Source organism: Callorhinus ursinus, unplaced genomic scaffold (assembly GCF_003265705.2).
Source record: "Callorhinus ursinus isolate GAN/ISIS: 27379988/994484 unplaced genomic scaffold, GSC_fseal_2.0 scaffold9, whole genome shotgun sequence".
Taxonomy (NCBI): Eukaryota; Metazoa; Chordata; class Mammalia; order Carnivora; family Otariidae; genus Callorhinus; species Callorhinus ursinus.
Window position 1 is genome coordinate 49,938,981 of NW_027397071.1, and position 20,073 is coordinate 49,959,053.

The window sequence follows — 20,073 nt, forward strand, 5'->3', positions numbered from 1 at the left end:
GGGTTGTCATGAGGATTAAATATGTTAATACACGTGAAGCATACAGAACAGTGCCTCGCACGTAATAAGTGCTAAATAAACTTTGAAAGAGTGAAACTCCACAACAATGAGAATTTGGATGTAATGTGACTGGCAGTTGGCATCCATCACCTCAGCAGGAGCAACAAGGTCACTTCACCAACATCTCAATAATGCTGGCCAACATTTTGAATGACTCTTTTGGATCCTATTTAAAGCATTATTGTGAGATTTTACTGCATTCATTACTAATAATGTTGTGAGGTTATATAGTACCTCAGCTCATAAGCCTTAAAGAACTATCGTACATCTTAATTTATCCTTATTACAGTGGTCAGGTATTTTTTGTCCCTTTTACAGATAAGGAAATTGAGGGACAGAGATGTCACCCAGCTAGCAGTAACAAGAGGCAGTAAATTTTGATAACAGTTTCTTCTTTATTAATGTGAATGAAGGCTTCTTGTACAACAGTTACTATGAGGCACTAAATTGTGCTGGTGGTCTAACAGCTTCCCACATTATTTTACCCAGCTTTGACTTCTAAAAATACATTCCAACCTAATAAATTGAATATTTCAAGTTCAACAATAAGACGACACAGGTAGGGTCCCCTTCAGGACTCATTGGATTCTTACTCAGGAGGCCTAAATCACTTGCACCTTCTTGAATTATATAGGTCTTTTACACTTGGGAAAGAAAGATAATAATCACTTACCATGGATGAAGTACCCTATTTATAATACACAGACTGCCTGTCTGACACTTTCATATTACACCAGATTTAGAAAGACCCCATAGGGATGTGGTGTCACAGTCTGGTTACTGCAAATTGATATCACTATAATTAAGCATCAGTTTTAAACACATATGCGTGCACGCATCTCCTCACAAATGTGGGGAGGAAAACTGTTCCGATAAGAAAGGAAGAATGAATGTTCATTTTGCAGCAAGCAATTTTTAAATTTAAGTATTTGGGGGGGGTGGGATCGTCCTCGAATACTCTTTCCAAATAAGGTGTCTACCTCACGTGTAAATCCCACAGTAGAAATGTTCCAGAATTCTATTCTTTCCCTTTTTGTGACGAGAGACTAAACGGAAGCTTAAATAAATATATAACTGCACCCCTCAGGCTTGGAAGCCGCCTTCATTTAAAACTCCAGCCCGAGACCAAGACAGGGGCCTAGAGAGCACACTGCAGCAAACGGCTCCATAAATAACCCGCCACACTACCAAGAAAAATAAACTGTTAACAAGCGCCTAAGGCTTACTGAAGGGCCAAGGGAAACAGAGCCGCCCAGTCCCTGGCCCTACACGCTGAAATACGTTCACAGCTGATCGCGGGCAACCTCTCTCTGTTTTTGCATTTCTCTAGGACGCAGCTGCGGTTGTATGTACACTTTAGGTACACACGGACCCAGCGTTGGTATAGCAAGAGAAGTAAAAGAAGCAGGTGAGAGGGAAGGAAGCCGGACAGCGAGGCAGGGCGCGGCGCAGACACAGAGACAGCCAGCGGTTTGCTACCTAATTCCAGCTCACACGCGAGGAAGCGCAGCCAATTCTCTCCACAGATTCCGTGATCCTGTCACCGCAGCCCAAACGACCTCGGCCTTTCCTTTAATTACCATGGCAACTGCGCCTCTCCGCCACCGGAAATAAGATTCAGAGCACCTCCCCAAACAGTCCGGGTAGAAATCTAGGGAGGTGAATCAGGAGAGGACAGATACGGCTGTGCCGCTCGTCTGTCGGGGTCTGGAATGGCCAGAGTGAAGAGAGGGTCCTGTGGTGCGCTGGCAGGGACGAGGATGAGGTCCTAGGTCCTTAATTAGCGTCTCCTCTCCTCTCCGCCTTATACTCGGATCCTTGGGAGGTGGGAGGGTGTTTCCAGCGGGCCACCTTGCGTGTGACGCCGCGTCTGGCAGCCTCAGGCCCGGGCTTTTCAGACTCCGGCGTCGCCCTCCGAAGGTACTCTGCTTCAGGAAGAGGTGGCCCAGTTCCTTTTATCCCGCGGTGGTGCGTTCCTGAGTGTCGAAATGCCGTAGGTATCCCCCTCCCCCACCCCATTGCTGTTTCTTGGGTCCCTTTGTGAACAATGAGAGTAGATATTATGTTGTCCTCAAAAATAAAATCCTGTTATTTTACTAGCAAAAATGAGTTTATTCTGGAGTAACAAAGCATTTCAATTCGCTGCGTGTAAGCTATGGCTAAACCGTAGGTAAGTTCAACAAAGGAGAATGATTTTATGGAGAAGAGGGAAGAAGTTGGGAGGGATTATTTTGACCCAAAGTCCGTGGGAGAACAGTCAATTCAGGTTCAAGGGGACGGTTTCTCCTTGGCTGAGTTGCAAGCGTCGTCTGTATTTTGTAGGAGGTGCAGTGTACATCTTTCCCTATTGGGACCTGTAATCGATGGTTCTTAACTATTGAAACTCTTCTGTTGGGGTCTGTAATTGATAGTTCTTCCTATAATTGACGTTCAGTGGTATGAGATCCCCTTTTAGCCTCCCCTTCTATCATCTCTTCGCCACTTTAATGAGGTTTCCCCTTCATTATTTTTCACATTTCCTCCTTTTGGTCAAGATCTTTCTCCAAAACCGTCGCTGATTAAGAGTCAGGTTCTTCTTAATTCAGTGACCTTTTGTCCCTTAGTGCCAGGGAGGATCTTTCTTGGGTGTTATGTCCCACTTTGGAGGGAAATTGTACAAATTGGAAACCTATTGAGGTCAAATTTTAGTAACGAGGCGTAGCAGGGAGAACTTTCAGGCATTTCCCCATCTATAGTCCATATTTATCAAGATTGTAAGCGTTGGAGATCGTCTTACTGAGTACATCATTTTTCAAAAGACTTGACAGGAGGGCGCCTGGGTGGCTCAGTTGGTTAAGCGACTGCCTTCAGCTCAGGTCATGATCCTGGAGTCCCAGGATCGAGTCTCGCATCGGGCTCCCTGCTCAGCAGGGAGTCCGCTTCTACCTCTGACCCTCTTCCCTCTCGTGCTCTCTATCTCTCATTCTCTTTTAAAAAAAATAAAAATAAAAAGATTTGACAGGCAACAAGTACACAATTGAAAGTAACATGACAATTCCAAATTGTGTGATAGTTCTAAACCAGGATCCTAGATCTGAAAGTAGCCAACTAACAAGACTGGCACTTATTCCAGCTTAGGGAAGAAAAGTTCCCCCCGCTGAGGCAAATAGAGTCCTGTATGCTTCCTGGAAGTCCCTACTTCAAGTGGTCATGAAAGCAGAATGGTGATTACTGCAAGAGCGCACTGAAAGAATTATCTTGTGCATTTGAGAAGATACAGTGTAGGTATAAACATGAAGCAATAGCTGGTGAACTTTTTGCAAAACAGCAAAACTTCAAAGACCTTTTAAAAAGTATTGTTATCTCAAAAGAACTGTTGGAACCAAGTGTGTTAATAATATGGTAAAGTTGAAAATTCAGAAACCATGAATTCTGGATAAGAATCCAGAGTTAGTTAATACTCTAGATGAAAAAGAGAGACTTCTGTAATTCCTGAACCTTCTAACAGGCCTGGTCCAGACATCTTGGGAAGTCTGTGTCATCAGATGTTGTCTGCCTCAATTCCAGGAAATCTTTCTGACCAGATGGTCTGCAAATCCGGTCAGGGTTTGATGGCTTTCTTTAGATGTGTCACATGAATCCAAGAGTCCGTTCCTTGAGGTTTGGCACACAACGGTTGGCTAACAGTCCCTGAGAGGGGGCTTTCCAGCAAGGTTGAAGAGAGTCTTTCAGGAGGTATTTTTTTGTCTTTTTTTTTCCCCCAATAGATGAAATCTCCAAGTTGCAAGATGTGGTGCTTAAAGTTTTTGTCTACTGAGAGTACACTGTGAAAAAATTGCTCTACCAAAGCATAGGTAGTTTTGATAGAAGCAGTTAGGCCTTTATAATATTGAAGTATAATCTCCTTTTATCAACTGTGAGTCAAAGGGATCAGGAGCCAAGTGCATTGGATGTCCTGTGACTGTCTCAAAGGGTGAAAGTCTATGAGTTCGCAAGGGAAGGGGTCTGATATTTAGAAAAAAGGCATTGCTTTAGGCCAAGATATTTGGAGGGTCTTTACAAATTTTGCCAATTGAGTCTTAATGGTGTCAGTAGTGTGTTCGACTAACCCTGAGGATTGATGATGGTATGCACAATAAAGTGTTGTAAAACTAGCCAAATAGCATGGACTTACCTAACTGGTAAAATGGGTTCCCCAATCACTGAAGTTCCAGAGGGGTTCCCCAGGTAGGGATAATTTTTTTCTAACAGAATTTTGGCCACAGAAGAGGCAGTGGCCAGTCTACAAAGGAAAACTTTAGTCCAGTGAGGAAACATACAAACCAAAACTAAAGCATATTTAATCCATTAGATGGGGAAGCTCTATGAAATCCATTTGTGAAAACTGGCCTTTGAGGCAATTTAAGTGTTGGAGAGCTGTGCAGACAGGTTTCCCTGCATTGTGTTTTGGACAGGTGAGGCAAGTGAGGTGGGCACTATTTGTGACCTCATTAACATTTCCTCACCAATATGGGTTCATGAACACTTATCATTTTGTTAGTAGACCAATGGTTTAGTGCATGTACAGTGGTAAGTAGTGGGAATTTTAGAATTTCTGGTAGAGCCAGATTGTTAATTGGTCCAAGTCAGTTTTTTCCTTTTATCAAATGAACAATTATTAGATTTCCAATTTTTTCTCCTATTCTGGGGCCCATTGTTGAACGTTTCTGGTCAATTTTTTGACCTTGAAAGCAGCATTTTTGGCAGAAATATCAGCAAGGTGGTTTCCTTTGGCCTCCAGGGAGTCAAGTTTAGAATGCTGGGGACCTTAACAGCCAGAGTAGGCAGCAAAAGTATGACATCAAATAAATTCTAGACATAGGAACCATTTTTAATTTTATCCCCACTGGGGGTAAGGAAACCTCACTTTTCCATAACATACCAAAGTCTTGAGCTACCCTAAAGGCATACTGGCTATTGGTATAAATGTCTGTGGTTCTACCCTTGGCTAAGGTACAAGCTTGAGTAAGGGTGTATAACTCAGACTGTTAGGCCAAAGTAGCCAGAGGGAAAGGTGCTACCTCGGTGACTTCAAAGGAGTTGCAGTAACATACCAGCACATTACTTACCATGTGGTATGTATGTGGTATACCATTTTCATCCTTTACATAAGAACCATCAGTAAACCATGTAAAATCTGTATTGTGTAGAGGAGTTTCCTGTAAATTGTTACCGGGAGTCAGAAGGTGATCTGTCAGCGTTCAGTAGTCATGAGGGGTCTTGTCAGTGAAGAAGGGGAGAATAGCCAGATTAAAGTTACTACAGTGAGAATTATATGAGGAGCAGTTACAGGATTTCATAGGAGATGAAATGACTAAGAAGTGTTGAGTGTAATGAGAATTAAGGAGGACTTCTTGTGCATGGGGCACAAAGATGGGATCCCCTGACTATTTCTTCATTGGCTTTATCCAAAAAGGCAGTGGTAGGAATGGCTCTGAGGCAAGGGGGATACCCCTGTGCTACAGGGTCTAGTTGTTATCTATAATACCTCATGAGTTTTGGGGTGAGTACTCTAAGGGTATTCCCTTCCCTCTCATATACAAAGAGGAAAAAGGGAAGTTGATAATTAGGACTTTATTCAAGACTTTAAAGTCCCAAAAGCTTGTCTTCCCAGTCTTTCCAAATAATAGGTCAAGTTTGTTACTTTTTAGTAAAGCAAATAGAATTTGAGTCATAAGAGAAGTTTGGAATCAATTTCAACAGCAGCCAACTGGTCCAAGAAAATATCATAATTAGTGCTTTGGTTTTGGTTTTGGGAAGTTCAGGATGCCATAAATCCTGGATCCAAATGTAGTCCTTATATCAAGATCATGTGTCATAAGTATCAAACCTGGGTTTGAACAAACTGTAGTTTTTCTTTGGAGACTTTATGTCCCTTTAAGACCAAAAGTTTTAACAAGTAGATGCTGTCTTCCTATGAAGAGGTTTGAGAAAGGCAGCAGAGAAGCAATCATCTGTGTATTGTAACAAAGTAGATCCTACAGAAAACTTTATATCATCCAATTTTAAGGTTTGTGAAAAGTAAGGACTCTCTGTGTAACCCTGGAACATACTCTCCAGGTGTATTGCCATTCTTCCCAAGTGAAAGCAAAAGTATCTTTATCAACTAGAATACTAAAAAATGCACTGCAAAGATCAGCTGGAGTGGTGGGGGGTGGGAGGGATGGGGTGGCTGGGTGATAGACATTGGGGAGGGTATGTGCTATGGTGAGTGCTGTGAATTGTGCAAGACTGTTGAATCACAGATCTGTACCCTTGAAACAAATAATGCAATATATGTTAAGAAAAAAAAAAAGAAGAAGATAGCAGGAGGGGAAGAATGAAGGGGAGTAAATCGGAGGGGGAGACGAACCATGAGAGACGATGGACTCTGAAAAACAAACTGAGGGTTCTAGAGGGGAGGGGGGTGGGGGGATGGGTTAGCCTGGTGATGGGTATTAAAGAGGGCACGTTCTGCATGGAGTACTGGGTGTTATGCACAAACAATGAATCATGGGACACTACATCAAAAACTAATGATATAATGTATGGTGGTTAACATAACAATAAAAAATTTAAAGAAAAAAATACACTGCAAAGATCAATTAGGGTAAAAAGTTTGCTTTTGGTGGGAATAGGTATCAGTAGTATGTGGGGGTTAGGAACAATAGGGTGCTGAGGGATAACAGTGTTACTTATTGCTCAGAGGTCTTGGACAGACCTCTATTCTTGGACATTGGGTTTTCTCACAGGAAAATAGGGGCATTGCAGGGACTAGTGCAAGGGATAATAAAGCACTGAGTCTTATAATATTTTATTATGGGCTTGATGCCTTGAAAAACTATAGGGTATTGATTAGTTCTGGGGAGAGGTTTTGAGAGATCTGTTTGAATCTTGTTGGGAGGTGCAGTGTAGATTCTACCAACACCAGTTGATTTTGCCCATGGACAACTGATCTTTGTCCCCAAACTCAGCTATAGGGCCATCAGAGAGAGCAAATAAAAGATGTCAAAGGATCATTTAATTTGCCTGGTTGGCTATTTTGGTTACTACTATCAAATTTTAGACTTATTTCCCCCTTTGAAAGAAAGAAATTTGCATAATATTTTTCTAAGAAATCTCAGCCCAATAAATGAATAGGGGCAGAGGAACTAAGGAGAAAAGGGTCTGTAACTCTAAAGCACCTAAACAAAAGGGAATAGGTTCAGAGGCAAGAACCTGTTGAGGTTCAAACTGTGGAAAGAGCCAAGATGTCCATCGACAGATGAATGGATAAAGAAGATGTGGTATATATACACAATGGAATATTATGCAGCCATCAAAAGGAATGAGATCTTGCCATTTGCAGTGACATGGATGGAACTGGAGGGTGTTATGCTTAGTGAAATAAGTCAATCAGAGAAAGACATGTATCATATGACCTCACTGATATGAGGAATTCTGAATCTCAGGAACAAACTGAGTGTTACTGGAGTGGTTGGGGGTGGGAGGGATGGGGTGGCTGGCTGATTGACATTGGGGAGGGTATGTGCTACGGTGAGCGCTGTGAATTGTGCAAGACTGTTGAATCACAGATCTGTACTTCTGAAACAAATAACGCAACATATTTTAAGAAAAAAGAAAAAGAAGAAGATAGCAGGAGAGGAAGAATGAAGGGGAGTAAGTCAGAGGGGGAGACGAACCAGGAGAGATGATGGACTCTGAAAAACAAACTGAGGGTTCTAGAGGGGAGGAGGGTAGGGGGATGGGTTAGCCTGGTGATGGGTATTAAAGAGGGCACATTCTGCATGGAGCCCTGGGTGTTATGAACAAACAATGAATCATGGAACACTACACCAAAACAAATGATGTAATATATGGTGATTAACATAACAATAAAAAATTAAAAAAAAAAAGAACCTGTTGAGGTTTATTAAAGACCCCCCCCCATTTGAACTGTTTTAGTATCTTGAGGCAGGGAATGCTTTATAGCAGTGGGGCTAAGCATTGAGAGTGTAGCTCCAGTGTCAATAAGGATGGAGAGATTCATTCCCAATCTGGAAAGTGGTTTCTCCAAGCTGATTAAGAGGGAGGATTGAGAAGAGCCCCTATAGTTCCTTGGAGCCCCGTTGGGAATTAGAAGGACTGGAAAGTCTGGCTTAAAGGGCTCAAGGCACCTGGAGCACTTAAGTTTGTAACAATCTTTTTTCCAGTGTCCTGGCCCTTTGCAATAATAGCAGAAACTAGTGGGGAAGGAGGGTTGTTTGTATTGTTTAGGGGCTTTCATTTGCTGGAGTTGAAAATTGAGAATTTTAGACATCTTTGTTTTAAATTACTCATCTAGGGTGTGGGTGAGCTGGTTTGCCAGGTTAACTAAATCTGGAGGGGACATGGTTTCCCATTCTATCCTCATCCCTTTAACTAAAAGAGAAAGATTCTAGTTTAGTCCATTAATAAACATAGAGTTAAATGCTACCTGGGTAGATTGACCAAGGTATTTAAACTTACCAACCTGGTTTCTCAGATTTCTATTAGTTAGACCTCATGCTGGTGTGAGGACCAGGCCAAACACTGGATGAAACTAGCCCAGTGGGGACACCCTAAAAGGGGTTTAGAGAAACAGACACCAATCTTTGGCAAGATGCTAGAACAATCTCTGGAAATCTCCACCAAGCAATTATAGTAGCTTTTCCTAAGCCTGCTAATTGGAACAAAATTCAGGCTTGCACACAAAAGCCTGACAAACATGTACATAACTGTGAAACTCAACACCAGTTTTTTTTTAACTTTTTTTATTATGTTGTATTAATCACCATACATTACATCATTAGTTTTTGATGTAGTGTTCCATGATTCATTGTTTGCGTATAACACCCAGTGCTTCATGCAAACAGTCTTTTAAGAAAATTTTGGTCTTCTTCTAGATGTTGAATTCTTCAGCAAATGCATTGTTGTCCTCAGTCACTTTGGGAAACTTTACAGCTTGTAATTTGGCCTTAGTCCAGAGAGCATAAGAAATTTGAGGTTTATTAGGATCCTCAGAAGATTTAACTTTAAAGGGGCAGGTTTTAATAGGCTCAGGAGAGTAGGGAGTGGGGAAAGATTTGGAGGAAAAGGGAAATTTGGTGAAAGAATTAGCATGGGGCACAATAGGGGAGATGGTGATGGTGCTGAGAAAAATGGCACCAGAGGTAGAGACTGAGAACAGGATATCTGCCACATGTACTGAGACAAAGAAGATGGAGAAGGCAGAAAAGAGGCTTCAGAAGCCCTTATTTCTTTCTTTCTTTGTTTACTTCAGTTAGTCTAGAAATTGTATTTTGCAGAGAAGCAATTTTAGATTTCCAATAACTTTTGGAAGCTTCAAAATACTAATCAAAATAGGCATCCCATTCACTTTTGACAATTTTAGAGCCATGGCTGTCCAATTCAGTTTTGAGAAAAGTTAAGTTTGGAGAGAGAGAAAGTTTCCCATAATGGCCATTGAAGTTCTAAATTACTTTTGGTAAGTCATTTCATTTAAGGAAGGACCACAGTTTTTAAACATAAAACCAGCTGGGGTCTCAGAAATGGGGGGGAAAGTCGGATACCCTCAAATCATTTTGATGACTAGGATCCCATTTCTTAAAATATATATATATATATATATATATTTAGCAAAAAAGAAAAATTTCTAAACAGCACAGTTTCAGCAGGAACAGCCTGGTTCCAAAATAGTAACTTTAAATGAAGTAAAGACTCCTGTGAAAAGGTAGAGAATATCAGACTAGATTTAAAATCTATACATAGATTTTACATATATATACATTTTAAGTTATATGTTTATATATAATTCTATAATTTATGTACAACTTATATATGTAATGTATATATAACATATATATATCCCAACTCATTTAATCCTCATAACGCTGATACTACCTGACCTGATATCAAAATATGGTAAAAGAATTATGAAAATATTGCTGACCAATATATTTCATGAACATGGACTCAAAAATCCTTAACAAAAGATTGGCAAATCTAGGGGCACTTGGGTAGCTTAGTCGGTTAAGCATCTGCCTTCTGCTCAGATCATGATCCTAGTATCCTGGGATTGAGCCCCTTGTCGGGCTCCCTGATCAGCGGGGAGTCTCCTTCTCCCTCCCCCTGCTCTTGCATTCGTGCGTGCGTGCTCTCTCTCTCCCTCTCAAATAAATAAATAAAAAACCTTAAAAAAAATTAGCAAATCTAATTCAACATATAAAAGGGTAATACATTATGTCCAAGTGGGGCTTATCCCAAGAATGCAAATTGTTCTGTTATTTTAAAATCAATTCACATTTTCAAAAAGAATAAAGGAGATCATATTAATAGTTGTACAAAGAGCACCCTCATTCATGATAAAATAAAAACTCAGCACAGTAGAAGTAGAAAGGGAACTAATTCCTTTGAAAAACCTATACATATCATGCTCAGCACTAAACACTTAATTCTAAGATTAAGGAATAAGGCAAGATGTGCCCTCCCACCACTTCTATTTAACAAAGCACTAAAAAGAAAGGAAATGTGTAAATGTTGGAAAGGAAAAAGTAAAACTGATGATTTGCCAGTGATAATGTCATGAACATGGGCAATCCTAAGGAATTTGTAAAACAGTTATTAGAGCTATTTAGCAAAGATGCAGATCACATAGTCAATATACAAAAATCAATTCTGTTTCTACATTTTCGCAAGAAACACCTGAAAATGAAGCTTAAATGTTTCCATATACAATCACATTTTAAAACTACTTAAAAGAAGTTTAACTAGAAGACACTTATTTCTACCTTGAAGATGACAACATTGCTTAGAGAAAATAAAGATCTCAATAGGCGCATGTTTATGGATTTGAAGTCTCAGTAATGTTAAATTCTTAGTTCTCCCCAGTTGATCTTTAGATTCAATGCATTTCCTGTCAATCCCAGCAAACATTTTATAGGAATAGAAAAACTGATTTCAAAATTTTTATGAAAAGGCAAAAGACTTATAAGAAAATAATCTTGAAAAAGAAGAATGAAGTTGGAGTTCATACACTAACTAGACTTAATATAAAGTGGTTCTGAATTCAATGTGGTTTGGACATAAGGATAAATAGATAAAATGGAAGAGAATCCAAAGTCCAGAAATAGACCCACAAAGGTGCCAGAGCAATTCAGTGGGGAAAGAAAAGTCCAAATGGTTCTGGGACACCATACAGAAAAGTAAATGAAACACCCTCAACTTCTACCTTATACCATATAAAAAATTGATTTGAAATATAGCATAGTCCTATATGTAAAAGCTAAAGTTTCTGAAGGAAGTATATGAGAATATTGTTACAACGTGGGGTAGGTAAAATTTCAGGCAAGATACAAAAAACAATAACCATAAAAGAAAAAATAATAGACTTCATCTAAATTTTGAACTTCTCATCAAAGGACACAATTAAGAAAATGAATCATCAAAAGCTAGAGGTATTACAATTCCAGATTTCAAATTATACTATAAGGCTGTCATAATCAAAACAGTATGGTACTAAGTAGCAGGATATAAAATCAATACACAGAAATCAGTGGCATTCCTATACACCAACAACAAGACAGAAGAGAGACAAATCAAGGAGTCAATCCCATTTACAATTGCACCCAAAACCATAAGTACCTAGGAATAAATTTAACCAAAGAGTCAAAGGATCTGTACTCAGAAAACTATAAAATACTCATGGAAGATATTGAAGAAGACACAAAGAAATGGAAAAACGTTCCATGCTCATGGATTGGAAGAACAAACATTGTGAAGATGTCAATGCTACCTAAAGCAATCTACACATTCAATGCAATCCCCATCAAAATACCATCCACTTTTTTCAAAAAAATGAAACAAATAATCCTAAAATTTGTATGGAACCAGAAGAGACCCCAAATAGCCAGAGGAATATTGAAAAAGAAAAGCAAAGCTGGCGGCATCACAATTCCAGACTTCCAGCTCTATTACAAAGCTGTAGTCATCAAGACAGTATGGTACTGGCACAAAAACAGACACATAGATCAATGGAACAGAATAGAGAGCCCAGAAATGGACCCTCAACTCTATGGTCAACTCATCTTTGACAAAGCAGGAAAGAATGTCCAGTGGAAAAAAGGCAGTCTCTTCAACAAATGGTGTTGGGAAAATTGGACAGCCACGTGCAGAAGAATGAAACTGGACCATTTCCTTACACCACACACAAAGATAGACTCCAAATGGTTGAAAGACCTAAACATGAGACAGGAGTCCATCCAAATCCTAAAGGAGAACACAGGTAGCAACCTCTTCGAACTCAGCCGCAGCAACTTCTTCCTAGAAACATCGCCAAAGGCAAGGGAAGCAAGGGCAAAAATGAACTATTGGGATTTCATCAAGATAAAAAGCTTTTGCACAGCAAAAGAAACAGTCCACAAAACCAAAAGACAACCGACAGAATGGGAGAAAATATTTGCAAATGACATATCAGATAAAGGGCTAGTATCCAAAATATATAAAGAACTTATCAAACTCAATAGCCAAAGAACAAATAATCCAATCAAGAACTGGGCAGAAGACATGAACAGACATTTTTCCAAAGAAGACATCCAAATGGCCCACAGACACATGAAAAAGTGCTCAACATCGCTCGGCATCAGGAAAATCCAAATCAAAACCTCAATGAGATACCACCTCACACCAGTCAGAATGGCTAAAATGAACAAGTCGGGAAACAACAGATGTTGGCGGGGATGCGGAGAAAGGGGAACCCTCCTACACTGTTGGTGGGAATGCAAGCTGGTGCAACCACTCTGGAAAACAGTATGGAGGTTCCTCAAACAGTTGAAAATAGAGCTGCCATACGATCCAGCAATTGCACTACTGGGTATTTACCCCAAAGATACAAATGTAGAGATCCAAAGGGGTACGTGCACCCCAGTGTTTATAGCAGCAATGTCCACAATAGCCAAACTGTGGAAAGAGCCAAATTGTCCATCGACAGATGAATGGATAAAGAAGATGTGGTATATATACACAATGGAATATTATGCAGCCATCAAAAGGAATGAGATCTTGCCATTTGCAACGACGTGGATGGAACTGGAGGGTGTTATGCTGAGTGAAATAAGTCAGTCAGAGAAAGACATGTATCATATGACCTCACTGATATGAGGAATTCTTAATCTCAGGAAACAAACTGAGGGTTGCTGGAGTGGTTGGGGGTGGGAGGGATGGGGTGGCTGGGTGATAGACATTGGGGAGGGTATTTGCTATGGTGAGTGCTGTGAATTGTGCAAGACTGTTGAATCACAGATCTGTACTTCTGAAACAATGCAATATATGTTAAGAAAAAAAGAAGAAGAAGATAGCAGGAGGGGAAGAATGAAGGGGAGTAAGTTGGAGGGGGAGACAAACCATGAGAGACAATGGACTCTGAAAAACAAACTGAGGGTTCTAGAGGGGAGGGGGATGGGGGATGGGTTAGCCTGGTGATGGGTATTATAGAGGGCACGTTCTGCGTGGAGCACTGGGTGTTATGCACAAACAATGAGTCATGGAACACTACATCAAAAACTAATGATGTAGTGTATGGTGATTAACATAACAATAAAAAATAAAAAAAAACCAATATGGTACTGACACAAAGATCAACAGAACAAGGTAGAAAGCCCAGAAACAAACCCATGATTATATGGTCAATTAATCTTCGACAAAGGAGGCAAGAATATGCAATGGGAAAAAGGCTCTTCAACAGTGTTGGGAAAGCTGGGCAACTACATTCAAAAGAATGAAACTGGACCACTTACACCATACATGAAAATAAACTCAAAATGGATTAAGGGCCTAAATGTGAAACCCGAAACCATAAAAATCCTAGGAGAGAGCACAGGCAATAATTTCTCTGCAGTTGGCTCTAGCAACATTTTTCTAGACCTATCTCCTGAGAAAAGGGAACAAAAGCAAAAACTATTGGGACTACATCAAAAATAAAAGCTTCTGCACAACAAAGGAAACAGTCGACAAACTAGAAGACAACTTACTGAATAGGAGAAGATATTTGCAAATGACATATCCAATAAAGTGTTAGTACCCAAAATACATAAAAATTTATACAATGCAACACCAAAAAACCCCAAATAATCCAATTAAAAAATGGGCAGAAGACATGAACAGACATTTCTTCAAAGAAGACATGCAGATGACCAACAGACACATGAAAAGATGCCCAACAGCACTCATTATCAAGGAAATGAAATAAAAACTACAATGAGATACCATCTCACACCTATCAGTATGGCTAAAATCAAAAATGCAAACAAGTGTTGACAAGGACAGGGAGAAAAAGGAACCCTTGTGCATTGTTGGTGGGAATGCAAACTGGTGCAGCCACTCTGGAAAACAGTATGTAGGGTCCTCAAAAAATTAAAAATAGAATACCCTGGGTGCCTGGGTGGCTCAGTTGGTTAAGTGACTGCCTTCAGCTCAGGTCATGATCCTGGAGTCCCAGGATTGAGTCCCATGTCGGGCTCCCTGCTCAGCAGGGAGTCTGCTTCTCCTTCTGACCCTACCCCCTCTTGTGCTCTCACTCTCTCTCTCTCTCTCTCTCTCTCTCTCTCAAATAAATAAATAAATAATTTTTTTTTAAATTTTGAAAAAAAATAAAAAGAGAATACCCTATGATCATACTAATTGCACTACTAGGCATTTACCCAAAGAACACAAGAACACTAATTCAAAAGGATATATGCACCCCTGTGTTTTTTGTTTATTGCAGCATTATTTACAATAGCCAGATAGCCATACACACACACACACACACACACACACACAGAATATTATTCAGCCATAAAAAAGAATGAAATCTTGCCATCTGCAACAACATGGTTGGAGCCAGAGAGTATAATGCTAAGAGAAATCAGTCACTCAGAGAAAGACAAATACCATGTGATTTCACTCATATGTGGAATTAAAGAAACAATTTAAAGGGTAAAAAAGTGAGAGAGCCAAACCAAAAAATGGACTCTTAACTACAGAGAGCAAACAGATGGTTACCAGAGGGGAGATGGGTGGGGGGATGGGTGAAATAGGTGAAGAGGATTAAAAGTACACTCATCTTCATGAGCACTGAGTAATGTATAGAATTGTTGAATCACTATATTGTACACCTGAAACTAATATAACACTCTATATTAACTATACTGGAATTAAAGTAAAAATAAAAAAAATTTTTTTTAAATGAATTGTCAGGATGCCTGGCTGGCTTAGTCAGTAGAGCATGCACCTTTCTTGATCTCAGGGTTGTGAGTTCGAGCCCCACATTGGGTATAGAGATTACTTAAAAAAAATTTTTTTTTTAAAAATGAATTGTTGGGGCGCCTGGGTGGCTCAGTCGTTAAGCGTCTGCCTTCGGCTCAGGTCATGATCCCATGGTCCTGGGATCGAGCCCCGCATCGGGCTCCCTGCTCCACAGGAAGCCTGCTTCTCCCTCTCCCACTCCCCCTGCTTGTGTTCCCTCTCCTGTCTCTGTCAAATAAATAAAACCTTTGTAAAAAAAAAAAAAAAGCAGGGAATTAAAAGCCCTTCTTTGAAAAAAAATTTAAAAAATGAATTGTCAAGCCACTGAGTAGGAGAAAATATAAGATATATTTTAAACAATTTATATTTAGAATATATAAAGAATTCTTGTAACTCAACAGTAAAACAATAAGTAAATAGTAAAACTCATTAAAATAATAGTTCAAAAACTTGAACCAATATTTAATTTAAAGAAATTTACATAAATGGCAAGGAAGCATTTTGTTAGTCATCAGGAAAATGCAGATTAAAACTATATTGAAATACTGTTTAACACCTGGTAGAATGACTTTATGTACATTTTGCAGTTAACAATATTATGCAAATACTGAATCTTAGTAAATAGATTTGCTTTGCTTAGGGGTCTGGGTTAGCACTTCTTAAACTGATTTCTATGTATTCTAGGCTTGAGCAAATGATAAGTGTTTTGCAGATAATAGAAGCTAGGTTTTCATTGTTGTATAGAGGAATTTAAAATATTTTAGCTTGGCATTGGAGGTATCAATATGAAATCACAGATTTTTTAAATACACATATATACAGAGAGATAGACTTGTATTTTTCTGTTCTAGTTCTGTGTATCTTTATATATACATTTTAAAAATCTGTGATTTTTTTTTTCCTGGCTAGTGATATGTAATACGGTAGTCTCTTGTGGTGCTAATCAGTGGCAGTGAGATACAGCTCCCAGTCAGCCCCACCCAGTTGCAAGGGTAAAAAAAAATGATACACTTAAAACCATTCTGTACCCATATAACCATTCTGTTTTCCACTTTTAGTATAGTATTCAGTAAATTGCATGAGATATTCAGTACTTTATTGTAAAATAGGCTTTGTGTTAGATGATTTTGCCCAATTATAAGTTAATGTAAGTGTTGTGAGATAGGCTAGGCTAGGCTATAATATTTTGTAGGTTTGGTGTATTAATTGCATTTTCAGCTTAGTTGGGTTTATCAGGGCATAACCTGCTCTAAGTCAAAGAACTAGAGCAAGAGAGAAAGAATGATAAAACAAATAGGACAAAATGTAAATAAGTGATAAGTCTGGGTAAAAGATAAGAACTCTTACTCCTAGTTTTTTGTAAGTTTAAAATTAAGTAAAAATTAAAAGTTACCCCCCATACTCATCAGATTATTTAAAAAAAAACTAATGGGTGGATTAAATAGTAAATTAGATACAATTGAAGAAAGAATTAGACAACTGGAAGATAGCTCTAAATTGCCCACATGCACTAGAGAGACAAGAAATGCTAAGAAATAAGAGTTCAGATATGTGGAAAATGGAACTATAAAGTCTAAAATTACTTCTAGATGAAGTCTAGAAAGGAAGAATGAAGGAAAGTCAATATTTGAAAAGATTATGGTTTAGGTTTTTCCAGAACTGTTAAGACATAGATCCATATAAGATACTACATTAGAGATAAGACCGTTAATAAGACATCTTTTGGGAACCTGCACTGAAACTATCTTAAACAGGATTGGAGGAAGGGCGCCTGGGTGGCTCAGTCGTTAAGTGTCTGCCTTCGGCTCAGGTCATGATCCCAGGGTCCTGGGATGGAGCCCCACATCGGGCTCCCTGCTCAGTGGGAAGCCTGCTTCTCCCTTTCCCACTACCCCTGCTTGTGTTCCCTTTCTCACTCTCTCTCTCTCTCTCCCTGTCAAATAAATAAAATCTTAAAAAAAAAAATCAGGATTGGAGGATCATAAAAATTTAAAGGAACTAAATATATTCTTCAATTTGAGACTGAAGTTTTAAGTTAAAAATAAATACAATTAATTAAATAAATCATTAATTTATATAACACTTTTGCACCCATTACTGTGTCAGGCTTTGGGGATTCAAATATGAACAGATACTGTATTTGCTGGGAGTTTTAATTTTTGTGGGAAAGATAGTTTAACAAGGATGTTTAACTGACCACTGAAGAGTGAAGGTGCTAATGATATAAATATCTTAGTTCAGGGGGGAAAGACAAACATACAAATAGACTATTTCAACCTGGTAAGTTTTGTGAGAGGGGCATACTATAGTGCTATAGAGTAGAAAGATCCTTAATGCAATGTGGACTATGTCAGGGAAAACTTAGAGATGATTGTGCTAGATTCTCAAGGGGAAGGTAGACATCAATGTAAATTTATTATTAATTTTTGCTATAAAATATAATACAAAAATATGTAAAATATGATTTCAGGGTCCTGGGATCGAGCCCCACATCGGGCTCCTTGCTCAGCAGGGAGTCTGCTTCTCCTTCTCCCTCTGCCCGTCGCTCCCCCTGCTTGTGCTCTCTCTCTGTCAAATAAATAAATAAAATCTTTAAAAAAATATGTAAAATATCATCCATTTCCCATATTTAATTCTGATAAAACTATTTGGCTCCTTTTTAAATTTATTTTTTTATTTTTTTATTAACATATAATGTATTATTTGTTTCAGGGGTACAGGTCTGTGATTCATCAGTCTTACATGGCCACTTTTGATAAATTTTAAAAGGATTTAACTTATGTCCTTTTTATATATTTATGTGTGATGATACATATATGTATATATAAATTTCTCACAGGAGGAAATAGTAATGAATATTAATGTTCATTTTTGAGAATACTCATTTAAAAATGAAATTATCTTACATCATTTCTCATTTTATTTTGCCCAGTGACCATCTCACCTCTATTTATTTATCTTCTGGAGTCAGTATTCCCAAATATATCCCTTTATTTCTGTAAGAATTGTTTAACTAATTCTCTACTAACCTTTTAATAAGCTTTTGACACAAAAAACCTCTGTTGCCCAATAACTGCTTAAGGTTTTGGCCAGTTTTATCATGAAGAATAACAGAGGATTTTATTTATTTAGGTGCTTTCACATGATGACCGTATTTCTACATGTAACAGAGTAATATTTCTCTCTACCACCATCTACCATGATAGTGAATTATTGTATGACCACCGTGAATGTTGAACACAAAAGAGCACTTGAGAGAACACAAAAGACTTGAATGAAAGGGAGAAGATAAAAAGGATATAGAAGATTCTTTTCTCATTCTCATACATAGAATGGAAAATAAATCATTTCAGATATCTCAATTTACACCAAAGGAGTCACATGGGATGTGAATTTGGTCATTGCCTTTCATCAAAGGATTTCTAAGCATCTCACAAGTATACTAAATCCTTTAAATACTCTTGAAACATTGTTATCCCCATTATAGTAGGAAGTAAATGGAAGCACTGACGTTGTAAGTGATATTTTAATCTTCCATTCAGAAATTCCCTAACTAGTTTATGGGCCAGTATTATTATCACCTTTATGAAGCTTAGTGAAATTATGTGATTTGCCCAAACTTAGTGGAGGAATTTGGCATAGCATCAAGGCTCTCTGACTCTTATCTGCTTTACCAAGTTTATCTGTCTCCTCACACACCCACTCTTACCCTCAGCTCTGCTATTCAAAATTATATTTAATCCAGTATTTTGAAGAGAAGCTCAAAGGGGTGCTTGGGTGGCTCAGTCAGTTCAGTGTCCAACTATTGATTTCTGCTCAAGTCATGATCTTGGCGTCTGAGATTGAGCCCCACATTGGGCTCTGCACTGAGCATGGAGCCTACTTGAGATTCTCTCCCCTCTCTGCCAAAAAAGAGAAGCGCAAAACATGTAATTTTGTGCTTTTTGATGTGTCATTCCTCATTCTTAATTATAAACGAAATGAAAGTTCATTTTTTTCTAAAGTAATTTCTTTTATATTGTCATCAGTGTTAGTAATGTTGTATAATGAAACTCCTGTACTTGTTCTGTTCTGATAGAATCAGAGAATCCTATTCAGGATACTACCATGTGATAAGCTAAATAAAATAGGGGAGGATAGTCTTAGTAGTATGACTAATCCCATAAACATAGTTACTTCCTATTCCTCTTGATATGAAATTGCATGGCAAATGTATTTATCTTTCCTAAATTCTCAAGAGCAAAATGCTGGTAGCAACCAGAATTTTCATTCCAATGAATCTAGACTTAGTAAACCTAAAAATGAAGCACAGTAGTTAAATTATGGACATAGGTGTAAATTTGGGTTAAGCTGGAAGTGGGAAGTAATCTGCAGAAGTAATAAGATTACCAGGACAAGGGAGGAAATTAGGATACAGTAGATAAGTGCCCATTTAAAAAATTATTTTTTAAAAGACTTTATTATTTGAGAGAGAGAGAGATTGAGAGAATGAGTGGGTGGAGGAGCAGAGGGAGAAGCAGACTCCCTGCAGAGCAGGAAGCCCGACATAGGACTCGATTCCAGGACTCTGGGATCATGACCTGAGCCGAAGGCAGATGCTTAACCAACTGAGCCACCCAGGCGCCCCTAAAGTTTACAGTTTAATCATTAAGTGTACAGTTCTATGACATTAAGTATATTCACTTTGTGCAACTGTCACCATCATCTATCTCCAAAACTTCTTCCATCTTGCAAAAC

The 20,073-nt window shown here is 38.7% G+C and overlaps 2 protein-coding genes across 5 annotated transcripts in view; one reads left to right on the top strand and one right to left on the bottom strand.

Annotated features, from left to right (window-relative positions):
* EFCAB7 (EF-hand calcium binding domain 7) overlaps window positions 1-1,758 on the bottom strand; it is a 43,991-nt gene extending 42,233 nt beyond the window's left edge. Inside the window, exon 1 of one of the 2 annotated variants that reach the window (XM_073896621.1) lies at window positions 1,555-1,758. In XM_073896621.1, coding sequence (XP_073752722.1) covers window positions 1,555-1,643 — 89 coding nt within the window. In that variant the 5' untranslated portion in view covers window positions 1,644-1,758. Of the gene's footprint in view, window positions 1-1,539 lie in introns of both variants that reach the window. The other variant, XM_025871762.2, reaches the window with a different exon arrangement.
* An 18-nt stretch (window positions 1,759-1,776) lies between these two features.
* The window catches only part of ITGB3BP (integrin subunit beta 3 binding protein), a 67,758-nt gene continuing 49,461 nt past the window's right edge, over window positions 1,777-20,073 (top strand). For 2 of the 3 annotated variants that reach the window (XM_025871763.2, XM_073896624.1), the window contains exon 1: window positions 1,830-2,053. In XM_025871763.2, coding sequence (XP_025727548.1) covers window positions 2,049-2,053 — 5 coding nt within the window. In that variant the 5' untranslated portion in view covers window positions 1,830-2,048. Of the gene's footprint in view, window positions 2,054-20,073 lie in introns of all 3 variants that reach the window. The other variant, XM_025871764.2, reaches the window with a different exon arrangement.